The sequence below is a fragment of the Ostrea edulis genome, chromosome 3 (assembly GCF_947568905.1).
Source record: "Ostrea edulis chromosome 3, xbOstEdul1.1, whole genome shotgun sequence".
NCBI lineage: Eukaryota > Metazoa > Mollusca > Bivalvia > Ostreida > Ostreidae > Ostrea > Ostrea edulis.
In genome coordinates, this window is record NC_079166.1 from 76,270,247 (window position 1) to 76,290,111 (window position 19,865).

Genomic DNA, 19,865 nt, shown 5'->3' on the forward strand with positions numbered 1-19,865 from the left:
TCTAGGACTACTAATGTATCGGATTTTGGTCTGTCTGGTGGTTTTAACAGTGGTGGATTTAGGGAGGAGGGGGCAATCGGAACTGAACCCCCCCCCCCCCACGCTCACTCTTCTTTTTCCCCCACACTTGAACGGCAAATGGTCCAACCGTCTAAATTTTGTGTTTTATAGTTGGAGGCGGAAGTTGAATGTTGTCTTGAAAAAGTGTGCCTGTCTAAAAAGACGATGCATGCATAGTATTGACAGATTTTAAATGTATTTATTGAGTGTATGACAAAGCAAAATGTGATATATATATATATTTTTAATTAGTTAGGGTTTTTATTTGCTAAGATTGACTTCTAAGATCAATGCAAGTTATTTATTAAAAGTTTTTTATGCTGAAATATGAATAAGTAATAGTGCAGAAAATACTTTCAGCTTATTATATATCAATTGAAGTCAGCATTTCGCAAATTCTATGGTCGTTATAACGATCTAGTTCGTCAATACAACCTCGCATTGGGTCAAATGCTGTCTGGCGTGTTTCATACCGATTGTTGAGCCGTTCTTGGCACACTGATTTTGACTGTGGATGACTCCATTTACCTGATCAGGATGTGGGGCTCACAGCGGGTGTGACCGGTTAACAGGGGATGCTTACTCCTCCTAGGCACCTCTGGTGTGTCCAGGGGTCCGTGTTTGCCCAACTTTCTATTTTTGTATTGCTTATAGGAGTTATGAGATTGATCACTGTTCGTTATCTTCACCTTGAGGTTTGTTTTTGTATATTTATGTAGCTGTACACTGGGCTTCATTTCAATGTTAACTTGTTTGAGTATTACATGTATGTGTACATCATAACATGTCTGATAAATATTTGTTTTATCTTTTATTAAATGTTTGAAAAAATAGTATTAAACAGGTGAAACATTTGCCTATAGTGTGTTTGTATTTTGTTTGGATGTTCATGTTTGAGAAATGAATGCATGCTATTTATTTATTGAATGCATGGAATTGGATGAATGTTAAGTGGTTTTCTTTCTTTTTTTTTTTTTTTCTTTTTTTTTATAAGTCTCCTACAGCAATGTATAATTTGTTTTGAAATATTTATAAGAAAAATTGAATTTATTTTCAAATTTTTGAGATTTCAAATAGTATTCATTAAAGTTTTATAAAGATAGTGATAACTATGCAACAAACGAAGAAAAAAAATTCAGTCTGAAATACATAATTTCTAAATCAGCGTGATATTACAGTTTCTGTTTCATCTAATATATTTTCTATTTCTACACTCCTATACGTGTATTTTAGTTTCATAATCTATGATACAAGTAGTTGAGACTTGGAACTATATCAAATGTAATTTATTAATTTGGTTGATATATTTTTTCCAAATAAAACACTGATTCTTCAAAAAGTTAAAATTAATTTACTCAAATTTTGCATAAAAATTCAATATTCTTTCCAATAATTTCAAAATTTGACATCCAACCCCCACTTTTATTATTTCCATTCTAAATTTTAAGACAAGACTTTGAAAATTATGTGGAATTTTAGAAATTGACATTACTCCTAAATTTGATAGCATGAATTTTTTTCGTATATCAAGTGCAAAAAGGTCATTATCTATTTTCGTTACTTGTATTAAACTTTATTTAATCTATACTGTTATAAGACATGATTATACATCTATTTTATGTAATGATTGATTTCTGGTGTTTATATTGTGTTGACACCAACAGACAAATCAAGTTTAATTGAATAAATTTTAAGTGCAAAAAGGTCATGTTTATAACACTGTAGCTCGATACCAAACACTGCGACTTCAGTATTTCTTTCCAATTTTTTAACTCTTCTTCAACGTAGAAATTAAAAATACACTTCGCAAAAAAAAATGACATTACTCTAAATGTCAAGTGCGAACCTCTTTAATATCATTATTTTGTTTTGATTATTTAAAGGATATTCAATATTGAAAGTCAAATTTATTCTTGCATGGAACGGTTTGCGCAGAACGATGAACAATTATATGTAGCACGGAACGTTGGACGGTTTAATATGGAACGGTGAACTTTTTGCACGGAAAGAAGGGCGGTTTGCGTGGAACGAAGCGGAACGCTTTGGAGGTTTGTCTATATGAGGCTGAAAAGAGATGGACATTCCAAATGGAATACTGAAGAACACGTAAACAAATATTTTATTTTCCAACTACACCTGCACCACCATTATGCATCCTAGAATACAGATAGAGCGGCGGATTGTGTCCCTCCGGTAGAGTATAGTAATTCTGGCCGTCAGCGCTCCAGCAGACAGCCTCACTCAAACCTACGTTATGATAGGGAACTTCCACCGGCTGCTTAGTAAGTGACGCCAACACGTCATTGTTATCGATCTTCCAGAAGAAAATGTTGGATTTAGACTTAATGAGTAATTTGCTCCCATCCGCGGAGATGTCGCCTGACACGGGGTCGTGGTGGTGGGTGTGGATGGGTAGGAATTGGGAGGTATCGATGTTGACTGGGTTAGGGTTTCCCCAGGCGCTGGTTGGAAGGTGGGAGACCATTCCACGCCCGCTATAGATATTACCAATCAGGTATACTTCTCCCTGGATGTCAACCATCAGTGTCTGGGATTCATCCTCTGCCCACCTGAAACAGAACACAGTGGATACAGTCAACCTCTGTCCACCTAAAACAGAACACAGTAGAATACAGCCAACCTCTGTCCACCTAAAACAGAACACAGTAGAATACAGCCAACCTCTCTCCACCTAAAACAGAACACAGAGGATAGAGTCAACCTCTGTCCACCTAAAACAGAACACAGAGGATACAGTCAACCTCTGTCCACCTAAAACAGAACACAGTGGAATACAGTCAACCTCTGTCCACCTAAAACAGAACACAGTAGAATACAGCCAACCTCTGTCCACCTAAAACAGAACACAGTAGAATACAGCCAACCTCTCTCCACCTAAAACAGAACACAGAGGATAGAGTCAACCTCTGTCCACCTAAAACAGAACACAGAGGATACAGTCAACCTCTGTCCACCTAAAACAGAACACAGTGGAATACAGTCAACCTCTGTCCACCTAAAACAGAACACAGTAGAATACAGCCAACCTCTGTCCACCTAAAACAGAACACAGTAGAATACAGCCAACCTCTCTCCACCTAAAACAGAACACAGAGGATAGAGTCAACCTCTGTCCACCTAAAACAGAACACAGAGGATACAGTCAACCTCTGTCCACCTAAAACAGAACACAGTGGAATACAGTCAACCTCTGTCCACCTAAAACAGAACACAGTAGAATACAGCCAACCTCTGTCCACCTAAAACAGAACACAGAGGATACAGTCAACCTCTGTCCACCTAAAACAGAACACAGAGGATACAGTCAACCTCTGTCCACCTAAAACAGAACACAGTGGAATACAGTCAACCTCTGTCCACCTAAAACAGAACACAGTAGAATACAGCCAACCTCTGTCCACCTAAAACAGAACACAGTCGAATACAGTCAACCTCTGTCCACCTAAAACAGAACACAGAGGATACAGTCAACCTCTGTCCACCTAAAACAGAACACAGTAGAATACAGTCAACCTCTGTCCACCTAAAACAGAACACAGAGGATACAGTCAACCTCTGTCCACCTAAAACAGAACACAGTGGATACAGTCAACCTCTGTCCACCTAAAACAGAACACAGTAAAATACAGTCAACCTCTGTCCACCTAAAACAGAACACAGAGGATACAGTCAACCTCTGTCCACCTAAAACAGAACACAGTGGAATACAGTCAACCTCTGTCCACCTAAAACAGAACACAGTGGAATACAGTCAACCTCTGTCCACCTAAAACAGAACACAGTAGAATACAGCCAACCTCTGTCCACCTAAAACATAACACAGAGGATACAGTCAACATATGTCCATCTAAAACAGAACACAGTGGAATACAATCAACCTCTGTCCACCTAAAATAGAACACAGTGGATATACTTAACCTCTGTCCACCTGAAACAGAACATAGTGGAATACAGTCAACCTCTGTCCACCTAAAACAGAACATAGTGGAATACAGACAACCTCTGTCCACCTAAAACAGAACACAGGGGATACAGTCAACCTCTGTCCACCTAAAACAGAACACAGAGGATACAGTCAACATATGTCCATCTAAAACAGAACACAGTGGAATACAGTCAACCTCTGTCCACCTAAAATAGAACACAGTGAATATACTTAACCTCTGTCCACCTGAAACAGAACATAGTGGAATACAGTCAACCTCTGTCCACCTAAAATAGAACACAGTGGATATACTTAACCTCTGTCCACCTGAAACAGAACATAGTAGAATACAGCCAACCTCTGTCCACCTAAAACAGAACACAGAGGATACAGTCAACCTCTGTCCATCTAAAACAGAACACAGTGGAATACAGTCAACCTCTGTCCACCTAAAATAGAACACAGTGTATATACTTAACCTCTGTCCACCTGAAACAGAACATAGTGGAATACAGTCAACCTCTGTCCACCTAAAACAGAACATAGTGGAATACAGACATTCTCTGTCCATCTAAAACAGAACACAGGGGATACAGTCAACCTTTGTCCACCTGAAACAGAACATAGTGGAATACAGTCAACCTCTGTCCACCTAAAACAAAGCACAGTGGATACAGTGAACCTCTGTTGGGGCTTATTATAGATAATGTACTGTGGAACAGGCTGGGTAAAATGAAGAACAAGGGAGAGAGGGGAAGGAAGGCGGTAAGGAAAAAATCAGGAAGGAAAGAAAAGTAGTAGGGCAATGGAAGAATGAGGAAAGGACGGGCAAAAAGAAACCACTCAATCCAGCGCCGATTACTTGCTTTCTCTTACTCGTCATTGTCCCAATATACATGTAGCTATTTTGTATACATACAGTTCAAAACTAATACTGTATAGATTACTATACTATCTACAAAACTTCAATCGTAATGACGAATACATTGTAATTACGTGTATCGAGCTGTTGAATCTATGGGTAAAACTTGATCCACACTGATGACGTCAGGCTCTATCACGCGGTAGATGGTGTTGGCGGACGAGGAGTGTCTGTAACCAGAGTCAGCGATGTAGATACAGCTAGCGTCTCCACAAGGACCAACGGCGATGTCCTCCCAATCGTGGTTAGTGGCATTTCGGATCTTCAGAGTGGAAATCAGCGCTCCGGTCGTTGCGTTTATAGCGAAGATCTCGGGCCCGCCCGCGCCATCGTTATGGGTGTAAAGGACGTTTTTAAACTTCTGGCTGGCCGCAAGGCCGGACGCGTCGGTAATATTCCGCGCGATGACATGGGCGACCAGTCTCCCAGCAGAGAATGAGGGGACTACAAAAAAAAAATAGTTCTTTCATTCGTATCAGCTATCGTATTCGTATGTTCCATACAATACATAATGTTCTTATGTTCCTTTAACGGGACTGATTCACGATTTTCCCCACAACTTTCTTTTTCACTTTTAATGATATATTGTTTAATGTGTTTAAAAGAGTTCACATAAAAAATAAGGTTATACATTATCACAGAAGCTCATTTTAGAGAGTTTATTATTTGTTTTGTAAACAGAGATAGTGGTATGTTATTGTTAACGAAATTTTCAAAAGAAATGGATATCGATCTGAATTTATTATATCTTTCACATTTCAAGCATTTTTGGGGTACATGTGTCATTTAAATGTTAAAATTTGTGACAATGCAAAATTAAGATGCTTTATATTACAAAATCAATATTTCACCTGTTTGCTTGTATGCATTAAAAGACTCGAGACTTTGTTTACATAACACAGATTTAAGGCTAAAATATTGCTTTTATTCTTGCATTCAGAAGGTCAAAATTTTGGCTGTCCTTATTAAATGAGTTATATTTTTAATGTTTACCATCAGAAATGAAAAATATTTTTTATCAACAATCGTGAACCAGTCCATTTAAACACATATATGGGACAGATTGATGCATCACATTATCGTACTCTCATTCGTTTAATTGAAATTAATTAAGGTGAAATGTAAAAGGGAATGGATATCAATACCGTCGTATTGTCCACTCTGTCAGCGACAGTTCCCGGCGTCCACGCCGTCACTTAACTACAAATAATATAAGATTAACAGTATTACCAAAGTCTTTTTCTTTCATTATTTACCTTCTAGATTATCGACTGATTGACGCCTCACTGCCAGAGTCGTCGAGAACGTAAGCAGGAGACCAAAAAACATTCCAGCCATGTTTCTTCTAATATTGTCCCTCCGATAAAGAAATCCTTGATCTCTGGTAGACACTTGAAATTACGTGACCTGTTAGTGTCTCCCCCAGGTTAATTTCGCATGCGTACTATGATAAAGGATAATAGTAGTCGCATTGGTAATGACAGACTAGCGCAGGCTTAACAGAATAGGAAAGTTTAACAATATTATATGTTGTTGCTTCTGACTGATTTCTTTGCAGTGTAATTTGAAATCAATTTTAGAAAATAAATATGCTTGGAACATGCTTTCAAATTGGCTACTTCACAAGTTTATGTCACCTACATATATTGAGTAGACGGAACATATGGTATCACTCCACAATTTACATCGATTTTCCTGTTATTTCGTAATGACTAATATTCAAAGTTTCCTGAACTCTTTCACACTCTGTTTTGAGAGAGTGACAAATCTAAGGAGAATGCTAGTCTGGTTTCGGCCTACCCACAATGCTCCGCACAGTGAGCCTGGCATCCATGCTTGCTTAATGGAAACGCTGTGTGGAACAATCCAAGATGGCCGCCGCCATGATAAATGAATGGGAATAGGATTTGTGTGACTTTTTTATCCAATCTCTGTCACTTTGCATATTTTTGCGATTTTCCATTCATTAGCATTGGGTCTACCTGGGATTATACTTAATTTTTACCTGACATGGCCTGTCCATTCATCAGTTCAGTCGCTGAATTGACAACTGATTACGCAACATGTCAGTTGAATGTGTACTTTAATTTCGTATTTATGAATGAAACTTTGTCGGATATTTGTGCTAATCAATTAAATGAATAAAAGGATCGTTTACAGTTAACGATCTTTTCGTTACACTTCTAATATTGTGTACTGCAGATGGAATGCACTATGCAAATCTGTTTAGCACAATATAGTGCGGCATGCTTTGAAGTGTGCAGATTTCATTTCAAGTCTGACCAGGAATAAAATGTGTATTTTGTCATGCATATCACATATAAATACACATTAATTTTGACTACGGATAACTTCATCTACCTGATCAAGATACAGGGCTCATTGCGGGTGTGATTGGTCGACAGAGGATGCCTACTCCTCCTAGGCACCTGATCTCACCTCCAGGGGTCCATGTTTGCCCAACTCTCTATTTTGTATTGATTATAGGAGTTATGAGATTCGTCACTGCTCCTTGTCTTCGCTGGTCGTATAGTTGCTCAAATCCGGTATGACTTACTGGTCTGGAGTAATGGTAGCTGCAATGATGTAGCCCTATCCGAAATTTTTTTTATTCTGACGTTTTCGAGATAGGGCTACAATTCCATAGGATCTCCGTAATTTTTCAAAAAATATGAATAACCGATAATGAACTCTGTGTATTTGTACCAAATGTTGTTTACACCAAAAAGGAGTACCAAATTTGTGTTTGGGCATGTCTAATAAAGGTTTTTTTCATTAAACATCATGTACAGCATGCACAATTCTTCGTCTGTTCCGCCATGCTTGTTATCGCGAGATCTCGTAGGTGGATCTACTGGAAAACCTAAACAATCAGCGCGAAAATGTTTTACTCGAGCCATTCTGACAAAGAAAGGAAAATCATATGGCTGCAGAAAGAATATACACTCTGCTGTTCATTTTATGACTTGATATTAAATTTAAACCTTTTCAATACCGACGAAATAGCTTTCTCCTCCGTACTGGTCCACGGAATCCATGTAAATACTATATTATATATGGCATATGCAAATAACTTGACAATCGGAAGTTGAAACTTCAGTACATCATACATGGCGCACAAATATGAATCGAGAAATTAGAATATATCGAAATAGTTGAAATTCATATTGAAATTGGATATACCAGAGGTGGGATCAGGTGCCTAGGAAGAGTAAACACCCCCTGTCGACCGGTCACATCAGCATGTGAGATGTCGCAAATATCAATTGATAATTCATCGTGCACGTAATAATGACAACCCTGTGGCAAGTATCAGCGTTGAGCAAGAATGTGAAATAGTCTATAGGGAAATAAACCAACATCTCCATACCATTTGTAATTGTCATATACATACCTTTCTCATCATATACTAATAGCCTATTGATTACCCATAGGAAAAGAAATTCAGAAAATGTGTACATACATGTAACTGCTTTATGCTTATTGTTTCTCGGGTCGGTTTGATTATTTAACCTGTGGCACCTACTGCAACAAGTTACCTCTATTTTGAAGGTCGTATTCGAATTAAAGACCCGTGAATTCCACATTTAATGCCGGCCGTCTGCTGATGGAACAGTTACTACCTGTTTGAACGACATACATGCAGTACAACATATGCATGTACTCCCTTCAGAATTACCCCCTTTTCATTTCAAATGCATGCATCTGTGACATATTATATTGTTGCCAGAAATAAATGTACAATAAATGTATATATCAAGTAGGGAGTTAGTCCGAAAGTAATCAAGACGTTCTGTACACCACTGAAAGTATGAAATAGCATTACAGAGCTCGAAATGCGTCAACAATACATGCGTCATACTAATACATTGTTGTAATAGGTCTAAAGGGATATCTACGTTCACAAAATACTTGTTTGCAAATGTCAATGACATCTATACATCGGATCTGAAGAGTTTGTCCAGTTTTCGGCTATTACTTCCACAAATATGCTCTTTGCCCCAAAACTCGTAAACGCCCCCATGTAGAAATGTCAAACAACCTGATTTGTAATCAATAGAGTATGTACTTAATTTCAAAAAATACTTGTTTGCAAAAATCCTTAGGGTGGTCCCGAATTACCTTTACTAGCCCATGGTCGATTACATTTACTCAGCCTTAGGTGACAACCTACAACGATTATGGCTCAGGGTTTTGCAAAGACTAAATTTATAGATTTTTTTTTTTTGGTTACGTCTGATGACTTAACCGATTTAATATCCTGATTCCTGAAGACTTCAAGTACAAAGTCATCATGAAAGTCAATCATTCGTTGTCCTCCTCCTTAACCCTGCTATGTAGTGTTTTTATTCGTACATACAACTGTACCGGTAAAACCGAAGGGTGTCATAGGTTTTCTCATCATCTGCTTCATGTCTCTGTACGTCAGCCAGCCTCATTTGGTTTTCAGCACGTTTTTTAATGTTTTAATTTAGGAAGATAAAATCGATGTGTACCACTGTTTGTTTACAGAACAAGTTTTAAGTTTCATCACAGTTGGATGATATTTACGAGATGTATGGCAGGTTGTACCCAATATAGTTTTCCAAACTTTTTTTTACTGAGCATCAACTTAAGAATCTGAAATTTGATATTTAGTTTTCCTAATTAGTAGACACAGTTTACGTTTCACTTTGTAAAGAGTTAGTCTCATGGTTGAATGAAGTCTTAATTTTGTCCTAAAAAATATTTTTGTTTTCCGGACTTTTTTCACCATGCTTTGATTCATGGAAGATTGAATTGATTATGCAATTTTCTAATATATGTTTGAAGATCAAGTTTAAATCTCATAAAAATCAGTCCACTGCCTGCGCAAATCTTTGAAGCACGATGTAATGTGGCATGTTTTGAAGTGTGCAGATGTCGCTTCAAGTCTGACCAAGGACATAATGTGTTTCATCATGCATATTACAATGCACATTGATTTTGACTACGAATAACTCCGTTTACCTGATCAAGATATACATGTAGTACTTACGGTGGTGTGACCGGTCGATTGGGAATGCTTACTCCTCCTAGGTATTATCAGGAGTTCGTGTTTGTCCAACTCTTTATTTTGTATTCAGTGTGGGAGTTATGAGATAACCACTCTTCATTATCTACGCCTTTCATCAATGGGATATCGCAAAACATTCCAATTTGTAATGAGGACGTAGGGAATGATATTCTAATAGATTGAGAGAAAGCGAAGAGACACACAGAAACATAGAAAGAGAGAAATTTAAGAAAAAGGGTTTGTTCATCAGCATTTAATTCAATGATTGAAGGGCGATAAACATCCTTTTTTATGGAGACTTAGAATGGTGAGAAGCCGTGGGCTTGTGGAACGTTGCAGTTGTTGATGCCCCGCCGGTGGAATTATTCTGGCATGTACCATACACGGAAACAAAAGTTGGCAGGTCAATGTTCGGTATACATGTCAGGTTCTCAGCACATGCGCACTCTGATTCCGACTCCAATGTGATGCAGTGGTGGGTGTCTGTTGGAATGCGTTTGCAGTAGAGATATGTTGCTAGGAATTGGTCTCTCACGCAACAAAACCCGGGGTCGCACGACGAATAACGGTTATTCATATCACAACGGATATTGTCCTAAATCAGAAAAAAAAACATGGCACATATACTACATGTATCCAACTCCCCCAACGTACACGCTTATTTTCTAATAAGAAATTCTACAGGATTCTTTTTAGAGAATTTATCGATGTGTAAACTCTGGGCATTTTACTCTCAACCTAACTTATATTAAGTTAGTGAGTGAAATGTCTAGACTTTGCACATCGGTGAATTCTTCAAAAGGAATGACTGATTATTATACATGTAACTCCAATTCGTTCAATGCATTGATATTTTCAAAAAATTGAATCCCCCCCCCCGAGTCTCCGTACATTGCCTTGTGTGTTTTCAGTCGTGTATGAATGCATCGGGTGTTTGGGATTGTTTGTCCAATCAAAACAATTATGATAAATAACATAGGAATTATAAGAACATGATTGGATGAATTTGCGAATAAACAGGAACAATTCAATACCTGTACATGTATATGATATTTCACAAGTCTTTCTGGGCATACACGTATGGAGTTTGGTTTATAATATGTAAGTGTGCATGGAAGGGTATGTTTTTCTGTGTATACAAGAACTTGAATTACTTGTGATAATGTCTTACCTGTGTATCAGCAAGGAAAATTAGTAAAGAAATAACGATCGGAATTATTATTTTGGCGGCCATTGTTCACACACGAGAGTCGACAGGGAGTGCCACCTGCTATTTCCCATGCTGTTGTCCAAGCCCATATCTTTATCTTTTGAGGGCGGCATTGTAGCGCGTTTTTGAACCCATTGTAATGCATACGAGTCATTTTCTATTATCGTACACTAGTGAATGAATAATCATTGTTACATGTAGATAAAAACTTTCAGTAAAATTTGCAGTTATGCTATTTTTCTTTTCCTTTTTGCTTTGCTGACTATGCAATAATTCAATCTTATAACACACACACACACACTCACACACACACACACACACACACACACACACACACACACACACACACACACACACACACACACACATATATATATATATATATATATATATATATATATAATGATGATGAACATGATACCGCTGCCTATATCCTTCCTTGTATGTATGGATTTTCGTGGTGCATACATGTATAATGTTTCCGTGAAAGAAGATAATATTCGTGATTTCTATTGAAGAGTTTTGGCGTCATTAAGTTAGGTTTCTCGTGACTAAATTAAAAACAGTCATCCAAACGTCGACAATTTGTCAGAGCAGGGAACGACAAATCTATGTGTAAGTGAGAACAAGGTGCTGCAATCTCATACAGAGTTATCGATCATTGCAAGATCGACAACTCTGTATGAGAGATAGACTGATTTCGAGTGCAAGCGCCCGATCTAATCAACGAAGACAATATATGGCTCCCATCAGCCACGTACCTCAACAACCACTTGACTCATATTGAATTTTAGCCGCATGCAAATCCGCCTCATCAGGAGTCTATTTGCCCTTTACAATTATCATACAGTTTAATTATTTTAAAATTGAGGATTTTAGCGTATTCCCTTTAAAAAATTGTGCTGCGTTTATATGACACGGTAGGTAGAACGGAGAGCACGTCTTTATCTCTCTGGGGGATGTATCAGTATTTTAAAAGTTTTTTTTTTTGTTTTTTGTTTTTGTTTTTGTTTTTTAATTCCAGAGTTGTATATGGTGACAAAAAACCAAAGGGTATACCCTGCTTTGTAGTTATTTAAATCTAAAAACAGAGTGGCTCGCTTTTAGTTATCGAGTGCATTAGAAATTCAAAAAATCTAATACGAGATTTTAATGAATTTGCTATAGAAAATTCACATGTAAATTCTTATTTTCAAATACTGCTGAAGACAATAACATTCATCCATTCTACACAAATAGCGGTTTTCTGACAATGGAGTTATGTCAAGTCGTTGTAGAGGTGATCAGAGCTTATATATGATTAGAGAAAGGAACCCGTCAAGCCCAGTGTGGCACATTGTAACCGGGAGACCTTGATTTGATCTCCCAAGATGCTTAGCATATAGTTAGTAACTGTTCCTTCGCAATAGTCTGACATAAGAAGTCGCGGGGCTTTCGCACATAGGTTGAGCCCGTTTTGGGCTCGAAATCTGTGATACCATAGATATAGATATTCATGGTATCACAGAGTTCATGCCCAAAACGGACTTAGCCCCCTGTGGTCTTCCGTAAACAGAGATCTTGTGTCACAGTAGACGCTGTCAAGATAGATACCCCTCACTGTTGAGGCCCCGAGAACTATATGCATAAAAAACCCACAAGCAGCTGCGTACTCGTAAAAAAAAATGTACATATGTATACACGAATTTTAGTTCAATACTCTTTGTGACATAATTGTAATTGCATAATATAGGAAAGAGAAAGTTTCCATTTTTAGCATGTTATAACACAACACATTATATCCTAGTCAAAAATATAGTAATTAGAATAACTAGATGTTACCATGCCCTATCATCGGGGGAAAAAGTCAATATCTGATGCTTAAAATATTGTAACTAAACATCAACAACTGAAATATATGTGGAAACCCTTTCCTTTTTACTTAGTGAAGTTAAAAAGTCATTTCTATATCCACGACAATAAAGAGTCCGTGTTGCGTCAGAGCTAGGCATTTAGAGACCCTTCTGTACAACACTCTTTTTATAACTTTAAAAAATAAATGTCCTTTATTCACTCAGACATCTTTAATTTTGCTGATACTGTTCAAAAACTAAATGCTTATTTAGGAAAAACCAGAACGGGGTGCCCCGATATTGTGAATTTCGCTACACCTGGGTCTTGACGTTAGAGGGCATACTTTCTGGTTTTTCCTATGGGGGTTAAACCTCGAAATAAATTCAATATCAGAATAATAATCTTGGGGTTTTGTTTACAAGGTTGATAAATAAATGATGATAGGCTTTAAAATAATTATTCATGTCCGACGTGGCGAATTGCTTCTCTTAACCATCAATAACTATACAAAAAGAAATCAACAATTAAAAAAAACGGTTATGTAGTTCGTCAATCATTGATTCTATGCGCTACATAATACATGCGACGGTGTATTCCTGAAACAATAAAAAATAAACATCATCTAAAGACAGAGATTGAACAAAACATACTTTTCTATTTATACGTATGACAACATATATTGTTTTACAGATTATCGGGGAGGCGGTTACATTTATACAGAGATAATATAGCAGCCTGTTAACGAGAATCTATCAACTTGTGCAATCCAAACATAGATTAAATAGATAAATGAATAAATTCGATAGGTAAATAAATGAGATATATAAAAATAAAATGACTCTATACATGTACTTAATCATGACAAACCAATCAACAAATTCCTAGTTTTTCTATCCGAGATGTCATTTAAAATTACAACTGCACTCTGATATGAAAGGTAAAGATACCGAACACGTGATCAATCTCATAACTCCTATAAGCAGTACAAATTAGAGAGTTGGCCAAACACAGACCGACCCCTTGGACACATCATAAAAAGAATAAATTGTTGTTTGTTTGTATTTTTGGAGGATTATCATTGAAAATGATTTGTTTAGAACATATTTCTGGCAAAATGTCGCCCGTATATAGTATTTTGAGGCCGATATCATAAGTTTCAAAATAACGTTATTCCTCATATGAATAATTATTGAATCCGCAACAAAAATTATTCTGTATGTATCCATGCCTTTCTATATGTGGTTTTTAACAATTACAAATGGATGCAAGCATTGGCAAATTTCCATCTGGAATTCTTGAAATACAATCGTTTAGCGACTCTTCAGTATGATGAACACTGTCAATATAAATCGCCGACTGGGCGGACACCAACTGGTATCCTGTTGATAAGTTTCTGTACTAAACTATTTTCATTCTGTACACCAAAATAGCGTATTTCCTTGTGTAAACGACATTCACCCACTAACATCGGTTCCGGTTTTCGGCAGTGCAACGGAATATACTGTACAGCTATTTTTATCTTTAGATTTTACGCGTTGGATAGCTATTCATCTCATCGATATCGTTTGCTTTGTCCTCCGCTATATCAGTTTGATGTTTCATTACAAGTTACAAGTATAGAACCCAGATACAATGTACCTGGGAAGAGACCACCGACCCTCCAATTTACTTTCAGAAGGTCGGTGGTCTCTTCTCAGGTACACTGTATCAGGGTTCTCTCTTCCACCAACCAAAAACTGTCCGCCACCATATAAATGAAAAATTGTTGAATGTGGCGAAAAACATCAAAACAATCAATCAATCAACAAGTATAACTTTTTAACAAAGCTTGTCGTCTCTAAGAACAACCCTACACAGTGAACTGATTTGAATGAATCATTATGCTTTGAGCATTTATATCTTCTTCAAATTATCAAACTTTTGTATAATGGTGAATCTCAAATAAGATGAAGTTTTTAGCTCACCTGAACCGAAGGTTCAAGTGAGTTTTTCTGGTCACATTTTGTCCGTCGTCCGTCCGCCTGTCTGTCTGTCCGTCTGTACACTTTTTACATTTTCGACTTCTGCTCCAGAACCACTGGGCCAATTTCAACCAAACTTGCCCAAAAGCATCCTTAGGTGAAGGGCGTTCAAGTTTGTTCACATAAAGGGTCATGTCCCTTTCAAAGGGGAGATAATCACAAAAATGCAAAAATAGGGTGGGGTCATTTAAAAATCTTCTTGTCAAGAACCACTGGGACAGAAGAGCTGAAATTTACCTGAAAGCTTCCTGACACATTGCAGATTCAAGATTGTTCAAATCATGGCCACCGGTGGTAGGATGGGGCCACAAGAGGGGATCAAAGTTTTACATACAAATATATAGGGAAAAACTTTAAAAATCTTCTTCTCAAGAACCACTAAGCCAGAAAAGCTGATTTTTACATGACAACTTTCTGACATAATGCAGATTCAAGTTTGTTCAAATCATGGCCCCCGGGGGTAGGATGTGGCCACAAGGGGGGATCAAAGTTTTACATACAAATATATAGGGAAAAACTTTAAAAATCTTCTTCTCAAGAACCACTAAGCCAGAAAAGCTGAGATTTACCTGAAAGCTTCCTGACATAATGCAGATTCAAGTTTGTTCAAATCATGGCCCCCGGGGGTTGGATGGGGTCACAATAGGGGATCAAAATTTTACATACAAATATATAGGAAAAATCTTTAAAAATCTTCTTCTCAAGAACCACTGCGCCAGAAAAGCTGATTTTTACATGGAAACTTTCTGACATAGTGCAAATTCAAGTTTGTTCAAATCATGGCCCCTGGGAGTAGGATGGGGCGACAAGGGGGATCAAAGTTTTACATACAAATATTTAGGAAAAATCTTCTTCTCAAGAACCACTGAGCCAGAAAAGCTGATTTTTACATGAAAACTTTCTGATATAGTGCAGATTCAAGTTTGTTCAAATCATGGCCTCTGGGGGTAGGATGGGGCGACAAGGGGGGGGGGGTCAAAGTTTTACATACAAATATATAGGGAAAAACTTTAAAAATCTTCTTCTCAAGAACCACTAAGCCAGAAAAGCTGAGATTTACACGAAAGCTTCCTGACATAATGCAGATACAAGTTTGTTCAAATCATGGGCCCCGAGGGTTGGATGGGACCACAATAGGGATCAAAGTTTTACATACAAATATATAGGAAAAATCTTTAAAAATCATCTTCTCAAGAACCACCGAGCCAGAAAAGCTGATTTTTACATGAAAACTTTCTGACATAGTGCAGATTCAAGTTTGTTCAAATCATGGCCCCCGGGGGGTAGGATGGGGCCACAAGTGGGGGGTCAAAATCTTACATACAAATATAGGGAAAATCTTTAAAAATCTTCTTCTCAAGAACCATTTGGCCAAAGAAGTTGATATTTACATGAAAGCTTTCTGACGTAGGCTAGATTCAAGTTTGCAAAAATCGTGGCCTCCAGGGGTAGTTGGAGCCATAATAGGGACTGAGGTTTTACATGCAAATATATATGGAAAGTCTTCAGATATAGGCCAAGGTGACTCAGGTGAGCGATGTGGCCCATGGACCTCTTGTTTTTAATGCCTGCTAGAAACAACTGTATAATACTTTATGTAGTATGGCATTGAAGTAGACATGGTATTTGTTATAAAAACAGAAAGTATAGTTTCTTCTGAATCAGAAGAAAAAAGTGAAAAGAAGATGTTCAGCATGTTTGATAAATTCACGCAGTAAGAAACAAAATATACTAAATAGCTTAGAATTGCCGACTTTTTCTTGAGAAGACTTTTGCAGTTTGCGTGCAAAAATACCACTTCTTTTATCTATTGAATTTTGGAAACGTTTCTGATAGTTTCTATGTTTCTGATAGTTTCTATGTTTCTGATAGTTTCTATGTACATTGCAATTTTCCTCTCTTCGTTTTAAGGTGGCTCACTTCACCATGAAATAGTTTTTCAAATCAGTACGAATTGATTTAATGATAAAAGATATGATGATATATAATAAGTATATATGCCAAATAGGCAGAAAATATGCAAATTTGGATAAAAACATGATTTTCAAAAAAGTTATTTTAACACATATACGAACAAAAGACTGGCGGATTTGAACTCGAAATCTGCGGTTCACCAGCCCAATGCTTTATCTGTTGAACTATGATGATAGACAAACGAATAGATCGATACAAATAATTTCACAAAACAGTTAAATCGCCATCTTGTGACGTAGTGTCATAAAGAGTATTTATCAAGCTTTAGTGTAGTGAGCCACCTTAAGATTGAAAATCTTGTTAAGTCATACGTTAATTAGATCACCAGCAATTATCTTCCTTGCGTTGGACAGAATTTCAACCAATGAAATAAATTAGAACTTTCGTATCATGCAATGTACTACCAATCAGGAAGGAGAGGTGTGTTGTCCGAAGACTGTAAAATTATTCAACTATATATACCATCTTCCAAGGTAGACGGTATACCTAGTTTCGAAAATGTTCCAAGTTGATCTACGGTCATGCATTCAATACAATTTAGTCGTAATGCAGATTTCGTGTTTGTAGAAAACGGTACCGTTTTCTATTGGATAAATTTGATGAATTCTGATACTTTACACAAAGATGTTCCATTGGTAAGGCTTTACATTTCATACATGATCTTTGACATTGTGATTTTCAACAAAACTTTAACTTTACTTTTAACTTTCAAGTAGTGAACGGGCTCTCATATATCATATATACAATATCATATATAAGTTCATTGTATGCATTCTTTTTGCCAAACTTTTTTTTGTATCAAAGTTTCTAATCTTCTGACCATGACCTTGAAGTTTGATCTACTTATAAGAGAATATAACCTATGAAAAATATCCGCGAGAATTTAAGGTAGAGCTGTAATATTTTGTACAAATTCTTCATGGCAAGACATTTCCCTCTCATGTCATACCATGGTTTTTGACTTTGTGACCTTGACCTTGATTCTAGCCTACTTTGAAAATATCTGACCTATTCAATATCTACTGAACTATTTAAGGGAGAACTTTCCTATTTTGCATAATTTATATATTCCTCATTGCAAGTCCTTTCATTTCACACCATGACCCTCTACCTTATTACTTTTGAGTCTGACCTACCTATAAGAAAAATGTCTCCTGAACTATCTAAAGAGGGACTTTAAATTTTGTATATAGATTCTTTATGACAAGACCGTCTGATACCTCGATGTTTGACCTTGTGACAAGGACCCTGGAGTATGAAATACTTTTAAAAGGTCTCACCTATTCAATATCCTCTGAACTATTTAAGGTAGAACTTTTATATTTTGTATATAGAGTTCTTAGGGCAAGACCTTTTATTTCATATTCAATATCCAATACTTCCTGAACTATTTAAAGTAGAACTTTTATATTTTGTATATAGATTTCTTAGGGCAAGACCTTTTATTTCATATTCAATATCCAATACTTCCTGAACTATTTAAGGTAGAACTTTTATATTTTGTGTACAAGTTTCTTAGAGCAAGACCTTTCATTCATACCATGATTTATGTCACCAGAACAGCAAGGCCATGTTACGTCATATTATTATTAAGGCATCTGGTTTATCAGCTGTGTGACTCCTCCTTAACGGAAATTGTTAACATCCCTTACTATTTTTGATATCCCAGTGTGGTTTACTTGCAAAGTTTGAAAATGAGAATTTCACGTTTCAAACATTAACCATTTAAAAGATCTACTGTAATACTAACGTACAGTTAATGTATCGTAAAGTGCGATACTTTACTGTTACTTTGCCACAGTAACAAAACAAGTAGACGATTTGTAAGAAATGTGTGTCATCATGTACACATAAGTTATTTATCACCTGATTTTCTGTATAAAAATGTTAAATGATAGAAAACCCTTCAAAACATTACACTTCCCCGTCTTTTCCCCCGGTTTTTTTTTTATTATTCTATTTATTCATATTCTATTTTGAAATCCAGGATATCTTACATATTTTTTCCCGTTTTTAAGGACTTGTTTTCCGCATAATTTTTTTTTTTTTTTTTTGATTTTATTTTGTACGATATTACAAAACGACCTCATCGACATTATGCACAAATTGCCGGAAAATTTGTATTGATGTACATGTACATGGACCTGAGAAAAAACCCACAATACTGTGCGCAACATTTAATTTAAAAATACTTTTTGACATTGCTACCATTTGTCTCAATAATTACGTATTTCTTTATGGAATGACATTTATCTATTTATATCACATCTCATTATGGTGTCTCTAATGCCTAGCTGGCCGATATTTACAATTTATTTCAGAATTTAAAAGCTGTTGTTAATATCAAACACCCGGATTAGCATTAAATCTATCTAATTGCACGTGTTAAAATAAAACTTAGAATTTGCATAGAACCTATTTACAAGTTATGGACAATGAATAGCATTATCCAGATAGTTCCTATAACCAATTTGATAAAATATTCTTCATTGAAGAACGAAACGTACGTGTAATCAAGCAATTCTAACAATTATTCCTATATGCATGTTTTGTGGGAAAAAAGATGAAATCTACCAAGGCTGGTCTTCTAGGACTACTAATGTATCGGATTTTGGTCTGTCTGGTGGTTTTAACAGTGGTGGATTTAGGGAGGAGGGGGCAATCGGAACTGAACCCCCCCCCCCCACGCTCACTCTTCTTTTTCCCCCACACTTGAACGGCAAATGGTCCAACCGTCTAAATTTTGTGTTTTATAGTTGGAGGCGGAAGTTGAATGTTGTCTTGAAAAAGTGTGCCTGTCTAAAAAGACGATGCATGCATAGTATTGACAGATTTTAAATGTATTTATTGAGTGTATGACAAAG

At 36.7% G+C, this 19,865-nt stretch overlaps 1 protein-coding gene and 1 long non-coding RNA gene across 2 annotated transcripts; both read right to left on the reverse strand.

Annotated features, from left to right (window-relative positions):
• Window positions 1–2,161: 2,161 nt before the first annotated feature.
• Window positions 2,162–6,484, reverse strand: LOC125677089 (uncharacterized). The gene is made up of 3 exons (XM_048915062.2): window positions 6,185–6,484; window positions 5,003–5,372; window positions 2,162–2,630 (listed from the first exon to the last, which is right to left on the reverse strand). The coding sequence occupies exons 1-3, from the start codon at window positions 6,264–6,266 to the stop codon at window positions 2,180–2,182; spliced, it is 903 nt and encodes a 300-aa protein (XP_048771019.1). The 5' UTR covers window positions 6,267–6,484; the 3' UTR covers window positions 2,162–2,179.
• A 3,716-nt stretch (window positions 6,485–10,200) lies between these two features.
• LOC130052883 (uncharacterized) lies at window positions 10,201–11,428 on the reverse strand. The gene is made up of 2 exons (XR_008801259.1): window positions 11,135–11,428; window positions 10,201–10,558 (listed from the first exon to the last, which is right to left on the reverse strand). It is a non-coding gene; the product is annotated as an uncharacterized LOC130052883 (long non-coding RNA).
• Window positions 11,429–19,865: the final 8,437 nt, after the last annotated feature.